The sequence below is a fragment of the Aptenodytes forsteri genome, unplaced genomic scaffold, assembly GCF_000699145.1.
Source record: "Aptenodytes forsteri isolate BGI_AS27 unplaced genomic scaffold, ASM69914v1 Scaffold94, whole genome shotgun sequence".
NCBI classification, from domain to species: Eukaryota; Metazoa; Chordata; class Aves; order Sphenisciformes; family Spheniscidae; genus Aptenodytes; species Aptenodytes forsteri.
Genome location: NW_008795017.1, coordinates 5,840,554 through 5,849,028, shown reverse-complemented (window position 1 = coordinate 5,849,028; position 8,475 = coordinate 5,840,554). Strand labels below are relative to the sequence as shown.

General features: G+C 38.2%; 1 protein-coding gene across 1 annotated transcript in view; it reads left to right on the top strand.

The window, feature by feature from the left end:
- The window catches only part of RNF144A (ring finger protein 144A), a 56,339-nt gene that overhangs the window by 18,187 nt on the left and 29,677 nt on the right, over positions 1 to 8,475 (top strand). Inside the window, exon 2 of the mRNA XM_009275594.2 lies at positions 4,927 to 5,072. Within this exon, the coding sequence (XP_009273869.1) occupies positions 4,938 to 5,072 (135 nt within the window). The 5' untranslated portion in view covers positions 4,927 to 4,937. The remainder of the gene's footprint in view (positions 1 to 4,926; positions 5,073 to 8,475) is intronic.

Below are 8,475 nucleotides of genomic sequence, written 5' to 3'. Positions count from 1 at the left end.
TTATTTAGGAAGAAGTGTAGCCTGGATTATATATCTATATTTATATATATAAATATATAAAAAACCTGTACTATAGCAGATGTGTTTGTCAAAATAACTCTAGTTAAAATAATCCAGGCTACTAGATGAAATCAAAGAGGGACAACAGGAATGAGAACCAATTTTAAATCCCATTTAAATCCCTTCCTTTGTCTTCTAAAAGAGCTGTTTTCCATCATGTTAGTAAATTCAGATTAAGATAACTCCTTAAGGCAGATGACTTTAAGTGTACATGATTAACTAGTTGTCTGGTAGGAGAGGGGGCTGAAGGCCTTTATTCAGAAATTAAACCCATCCCTGATCTAAAGCTTAAATTTTCGATTCTGTTGAAAGCTCTATTTTGGGTCTTGCTTGGTGAAAAAGACCCACCAGTTAAAGCATGCTGTGTATGACTATTTAATTCAACCATATTTTCTAGTCACTTTTTTCTCACATAGCTGGTCATATATCCATGAAGTGTTAACTTGATGCAGTTGCAGTTTGACTGTACAGTGCTGTGAAATACTTGACTACGGTGCAATGAGAAAAATCATATTGTGTTTTATAATTTCTTGAATGACTTGCACGGGAGAAAGTTGCATTATTTCCTGCTTTCACAGAGTTTTTCAGACTTTTTCACAGCATTTCTGTTTCACTGTTTTCTGCAACTTCTTGAAGCCTGGAAAGAAAGAATTGTTCTATTCTTGACTTACCAGAGATCAAGTCAGCCATTTGTTCTCACTTGAAAATGTAGTCTGTGTAGGTGGACCAAAAACTAAGGGATTACTGTTCAGAAATCCAGATTGTAGTCACTTAATTCATTAATTGTTGTTTAGAAATAATGAAAGATTCTTTCCCCTCCATACCCATCTCCCAGAATGCATAACAGTCATGTTTTAAATATATTAACATGTTACAGCAACAAGACTTCAGTCACTTCTGTGTCTTTATGCAGTGGTTCCTTTTTTGTGTGGACATGCACATGGTTGCAGAATTAAATGGTCATTAGTCAGGTTGTTGATTATTTATGAAAAGACTGCTCTGAACAAACTATTACTAAAGCTATTTCCTATGCTTCCTACTCCCAGCTTGCTTTGGGATGCTGTTCTAGAAAGTGATGGGCTGCATTACCATATTTATTACAAATTCAGTATTACCAGATATGGACCACAGTCTGCAAAAATATGTAAATAAGACTGACCTTGACTGCAGTAGAGTTTGGAATCTGAACTGATGACCAACTTCTCTCCTGGTTTTCTGCGTCTCTAAGTCTGATTAGGCGCATCTGTTATCAGGGCCTGTGAAGTATTGATGGTTGTACTCAGTTTGGTAATCAACACTAAATCTTTAATGAACTAAATATTTATTGTGCTAAGATCTGTTCAGTAGGTGGATTGAACTGTAGTTCTGTACCTTTGCTAGCTGTATTTCTTGGAGCCTCCTAGCAGATAGCCAAACCACAGGCAAAATTTTCTACTGGCTGGTGCTGTAACTGGTGGTCTTCAGCATGAGGGCACACCAGTATATAATTTTCAATATTTTGTTTCCCTAAAGTTCCTTTCAGTTGCCTTCTCTTTCTTCTTACTGTTACTTTACATTCTCCGTGAAGTATTGCACATCACTAGAAAGCATGAGAATACAATCTGAAGCCATAAGAGACCACAGCTATGGAACAGTAGGAGTTTTAATCCAATTTTGACAGACGGTATTTTTTTCTCTGCTGTTCTCTTGCAAGTTTGTTTTGTTTGGTTTGGTTTGGGGTTTTTTTGAAAGGTTTCTTAAGCATCATGATATAAACGCAGAAGCTTATTATTTAGCTGCAACAGTGTGCCAGGTGATTATGAAACAAGATCTAATCTGTGCTTTGGAAAGCTCCATTCCCTGTGTTCCTTTACAGGGATACCCAGCAGAGATGTTCCACTGGGATGTAATAGCTTTCTGTACGTGTTTTCCAAAGTGAGGTGGCATATTTCTTGATCCTTGCTTTAATGCCACCAGCAACAACAGATACTTATTCCCATGCAAGTGAATGTAAGATTTCATTATTAAAGCTAAAGACTATTTTAGCATAGATTTAGTGTGTAATTGAGGTTGTAATGATTGTGCGTGCAGTAGGCTAAAGTGAAAGGTATAAAGTGATACAGTGCTATCTTGTACTTTTTGTATGTCACGTTTTCAAATAGAGTACAAATAATAAATACAAGACTAATTTGGTGACTTGGAACTTGTTTTCTTTGACAGTGTGGGATAGAGGCCTTTAGAAGTCAACTAAGTATTTTTTTAATGCGCCCCTATGAATCGAGGCAACCAGCCTCTGCTGCACATATTACTGTCTCAGCAGAAGGTGTTTGGCAAGGAGGGGTGAACAGAAATGGCTCTGCTGCAATTTGAAGCTGCATTCAGGTTTTGCTTTCTGTTATCATTATGGCTGAACTCATCATGGATTACACGCCAACTGTATTGGGCAGCCAATTTCTGCTGGCCTGCTAGATGCCAGCTTGAAAGAAGTTTCACTTTAATTCACTTTTGCTTTGCAGGAGAAGGCAAAGAGGAGAAATATTTCCCAGTGAGGTGTTACTGCAGTATAGTTGTGCTGCAAAAGAGGGATTACCACAGTGATACCAGTAATCCTCTGTTGAAAGTCCCAGGGATCAGGGAACAAGTAAGCCTTGAAGCTCAAAAGGTTAATATTGTCCCCTTTATCATCACTTATTAACCCACATTGAATATATATAAACTTCTTTGTCTGGATTGAGTTGTATCAATATATGTGGCGAGCTTTTAGTCTGAATTGTGTCAGATTTTACATCTTCACCGTAAAACTTGCTAGGATTTTGGTCTGCCTGATGTATGCAAGTGCATCCTTAACTTAAATTTATCTCTCTTCATTGTTCATCTGCTAGTTTAATTTGCTTGCTGCCATAAGCAACAGATGTGCAATAAACTGGGCAGGACAAGCAAATCAAACTAATAGCAAACGAGTTAGTTCAGGTGTGTTTGATCACTGCTTCTCAAATACTTCATGAGTCTGTCTGCAAATGTCAGATAAACCAAAGTTTGGAAGAAGAAAATTGTTTTTGCTAATGTTTTGTTAGATGAAAAAGGTAGTGGCAATTGACAGTAAAGAAGCAGTCTCATAGCCTTAAAACTCTTGGGTTTTCATTTGTATCACTATGTCAGACTTTCATGTTTAAGTGTCAGAAAAGACTGCACAGCAGAAGTCTTATTTTGGAATGTGGAGGTGTTTCACGTGTGCCATTCTGTGGGACTATTTCATCTGTTTCCTTTGAAACAGTGTGGAGTCTGTGTGTGGGCTTTTGGAGGAAGTGATCCAGAGCATCCCTGGAAATGGGGTTGTTTAATCTTTCTTCTCTTCCCCTCTCCTCCCTGATGGCTGCACTAGAAATAAGTATTATTAGGCTCTGCTCTTTCGGTGTCCTTTATGTACTTTTTAAAGGGCATCTTCTAATGAGTTAGACTGAACGGAGGGCTAACGTAAAATCTTAACTTTGTTTCAGAGAATTTAGAGACTTTGGAGTCATGTCCACGATGAATTGAATATCAAAGACTCAGACTTCACGAACACTTCTTTGAACTCTCTGTGTGATTTGTTTGGGGGCAAAAAGCATATTTTGCTTGAACATCTGCCTAAACATAGTCTAATAAGCATAAAAGTCATTTGTTGCAGTTCTGGAGGTCTTAGGAAGTTCACAGATAATATGACTTAGATATAAGCAGTTGCTGCAAGTGCCAATGAAAAAAAGAAACTGTAATCATAGTTGGAGTAGCATAACTGCCTGTGTGGGGAAAGTAAGGAACCAGCTAATTTTGAGAAGGAGGGAGACGAGATAACGTGGACCTCCCAGCAGCCTCAGGACATGAATTTCCCACACTTGGAAGGTCAATATCACAGTGACAAAACAATACTAGTAAATATGGTATTAAGGTTGGACATACTACATAAATTACCCTAGATGTTTGGGGGAGTGTGTGGGTTTTTGTTTTGCTTTTCCCCCATGTGTGTAACTTCTAAATTAGCTTTCCTCTTTGTGGGAATACATTTGTTATGTGTGAGATTATTTTCTTTCTGGTTAGTCATTTGACAACTCTCCATCTGCACCCTAAAGCCTAGAATAGAGATGCTCTGCATGGCCCTATCCTATTGCTGTCTTGAGGGTGATATATGGTATTATAGCCTCTTTTTATAGCTCACTTAGTTTTCTTATTTGCCTCAGTTGGTTGTTGCTACAACAAAGTTGTGCTCTTGGCATATAGCAAGGATTGGGAGAAAAATACAGGCTAAAACTCTGAGCATGCTCAGAGTATTCGTTGTTATTTCTAAAATTAACTTAGCAAGCTGATTGATCTGTCATGCTCTTAGGAACAAAAATATCTGGCTCTGAGTTGCAATATCATCAGGCTGGAAAAGGGGCATAATAGGTGTTTGGTTCATGAAAAACCTTGTGAGTCTCACCTGGGCAGCTGAGTTGTGGGGGTTAGGGAATGTATTTTAAGTGATAAGGAATGTATTTTAAGTGATGGGTAGTCAATGTTGCTGAAAGCAAGCTTGTAACTAGTGAAAATGGCAGGAATTGGGAATGAGATTTTTGCATGTATAATGTCAGACAGAAGTCTGTGACCTAAGGATACTTCCTGATTGCTCTCATATTTTGTCAGTTTATTACGTGGGTTTTTCCCTTCTGCTTACTATATGCATGTTCTATAAGGCAGTGGACGTATAGCCTACTGCAAGTGCTGACACTGTCAAATTAGCCATTGCTGTTTATAGTTTTTTGTCACAAATAGCTAACAGGCAGCAGCTGACAATGAGATTTTCAGTGGCAGAAATGTACTGAGTATCCATATAAGGAAATGATGGAGTATCTTTACTTTTGTGCTGTTTTTCAGACTGCTCTGCAATGACTACAGCAAGATATAGGCCTACCTGGGACTTGGTACTTGACCCATTAGTGTCCTGCAAGCTCTGCCTTGGTGAATATCCCGTGGAGCAGATGACAACAATAGCACAATGCCAATGCATCTTCTGTACCCTGGTGAGTTTGCTTTTTTATTAGGCATAAAAAACAATGCACAATTTTAACTGCAGAAATCACATGTGTTTCTGCTGAGTGGGTTTCATGCTGAAGTATTGATGCTGCAGTGGAAATAAATACTGTTGCTGCGTACTTGACATAAATGCTAGCAAGTAAACTTTTCTGTTTTCCTGTTTAAAAAAAAAAAAAGTTTTTACTCAGCACTTCCATATACTGCTGTATACAGTTACCTCCTTAGCGAGGTTATCCACATTTTCCCTTTTATCGATCAGTGGCTTGGATTTGGGGGTTTTTTTGTTGGTTGGTTTTTGTTTTTGTTTTTAACTTTAGCCCCAAGTCTTTCTGGAACAGAGCCATGCACACACTTGTAACTAGAAAAGTAGTTAATATATTGTAGATTCTAATTTCACTCTATCATAATTACAATCACATAACAAGTTTTCATTACCATATTGCACATATGTGTGCCTCGAATAACAAGAATCTTGTCAGTTAAGTATAAAACACTATTTGGTGAACCTAAGTGTAGTATGTAGCAAAGATCATCATCACATAAATTGGTATTGCTAGCTTACAAACAGAGAAACAAAAGTAGTAGTAGTTTTCGTTCTCAAAGGATCTAACACTTCCATTCCAAATCAATTTTGCAGTGGGTTCAGGTACAGAAAAAAGACTTTAACGATGGTTCAGCAGTGGAAGAATTACAGTAACATCAGTAACAATATAACTTCTGGGATACATGCTCAAAGACTTTAACACTGTGTCATAAACTATTGAGAAATAATAGGTTCAGACGCGGAATCAGGTGATTTTTAATTTGAAAGTCCTTTTCAACAAAGTATTTTCTGTTTTGGTTTTTTTTGGGGGGGGCGGTGTTTAATGTTGAAGAGCAAGGATTTTTAAGTAGTCTTTTCTATGTTTTGATTTCTTCATGGAAATATTACCATTTTTTAAATAACAATTTTTTCTCATGGTCATTGAGAAGCTATAGGGGGTTACCAACAGACCAGACAGCTCCTTCTTGTTGCTTACTGAAAACAGCAAAAAAGAAGCAACGCAAACAGCTTGGTTTCTAATACATGTAATATTCTAAAAACTCCGAGCTGTCGCAACCAACTTCAATGTTGATGTTCCATGGGAAAAGAGAAAGTTAGTACACAGGCAGGTAAACAGGTACAGTCTGTTACAAACACTGTGCTTGTCCAATTAAAAAATAAGTATTGCTTCATTACACACTTTGAAAGGAGTGTCTGCTCAAGCATGCAAAAGTATATAAAATAATAGGCTTCATGAAAAACAGAATGATAGGCTTCGTGAAAACTGTTCTCTACTGCACAATGGATAGTTCTAGTATTTACAGCTGAATTTTGTCTCTCCCTGTTGCCTGGACGCAGAGAACATTTTCATTTCATTTTTCAGTAACATCTAAGTGGCAGCAGAAAGGCTGGGTTACCAGATACGTCTTTTCCTCTCCACCTTGTTCCTTCTGACTTTTGCTGCCATCACTGATCTTCCATTTCTTCTTGGTAGAATATGGTTACTGACTCTTTCTGCTGTTTCGAAAGATATAGCCTGTTACAGATATTAAAGATGTAACCTTTGCCGATAACCTGTTCTTAGGACCTGGCATAAGTAAACTTACTGTGGTGACATTGGATTCTTGTGTCAAACTCTATTCAGGTGGAATCATCAGTCCATTTTTACTACTTGTATTTGATTGTCTTGAATAGTTCATTCAGCTTTGTCCTGTTTAAGCGAACCAGCATACCTTGTCTGCCTCTTGTTTGCCATTTGTATGAACTTCACTACAGTGATGTTTGAGTGCCCTGGAAAAAATTATTTACTCTAAAGTTTTCCTATGAATTAATAGGAAATAATATTACCCTTGCTTTCATTGATGGTGGTGGGGGAAGAAATAAGAATCAAACCTAATAATTGCAAGAGGCAATAGCTGTCAACCTGTTACAGCCAAGGAATTCAGCATGACTGAAACCCAAGGCCTCCATCTCTACCTTGTGGACAGCCTGCAGGTTAATAAATTCCCTAAGAAAATACTCCCGTAATGAGTCAGACAAGACTGTTTAGCCCACTGGCAATGGTTAAGGAAGGGTGTGACAACTGTGCACTGATTCTTCCACTGGTGTTCCTCCAGTGATGATTTCCAGAAACTTGGTGTTTCTGGAAATCCTCATTGCAGTCCTCAATATGAACTGTGTTTTGTAAACAGCCAAATTAAAGTTATTGAAAACCAACAGGGGGGGGAAAAAAAAAAAAACCCTTTTGACTCAAGACGTTGGATGAGGTCTACGTACAGTAGATCCAGTACATTATACTAGGATAAGTTGAAATACAATTGGAGAAATATTTGACTGTCTCTGTTTTTGTTCTTGATGGACCAATGTATAATTTTGTTCTGGCTTCTTGCTTTTACGTAAATGATCTGAGGTAACTGATGGCCTCTGCAGTGATATGAGCAAAAAAGAAAAAGGTATGTCCGTTACAAGTGTGAAAACTATTTTTGCTGCAGCTCTTGCCCCAAGCTCTAGCCCTTCTGTCTAAATAGCAGCAAGCTGAGACAGCGTGAGTATGTATTACAAAGAGATCTTTCGAGTGCAGCACTACTGGTATGTAGGCAGAATTTAGATCAATGTGCAGATTTCTCAATCCTATAATATTTCTGTCTGCAAGCCTTCACTCTTCATAACCATAACAGTGCTGTGGTAGAGATCTCATGAAGGATTGTCTCTTCCTGACACTTACACAATAACACAGCATTGCTATTCAGAAAGATAGAATGGGGACACTGTTTCCTTTTGCTCTCTGGCAGAGCTGTGCATGGATTGAATAGAGCGGACTGCCACTCCTCTGCTAAGGCATCGACGCTACAATTTCCCATCGTATTATTTTGCCAGTTGTGGCTATTAGTACAATACTCCATTACGGTTTTTATCATTATGATCATTAATGCGCACACAATGCTGTGTGCTCTCTCAAGTTTTGTATATCTCATCCATTAGGAATGTATCCGTTGTTGGATTGCTTAAGGTACCAGAGGAACAAAAGATTAGAGAGTAGAAAGGAAAACAAGCTATCTGCTGTTGGCTTTTTGTTTGGTTGTTTTTCCGAGTATTGTCAAGAGGCAAACTAATATCTCTTTCCTTCTGGAACCATGTCAGCAACAGGACCAAACTTAAGTGTGCTTTTCAAATTTTGGACAAAAAAATGCTTAAATGTCTTGCTTTTTATTAAATAGAATCATAGAATAGTTCGGGTTGGAAGGGACCTCTAAAGGTCATCTAGTCCAACCCCCCTGCTGTGGGCAGGGACATCTTCAACTAGATCAGGTTGCTCAGAGCCCCGTCCAGCCTGACCTGGAATGTTTCCAGGGATGGGGCATCCACCA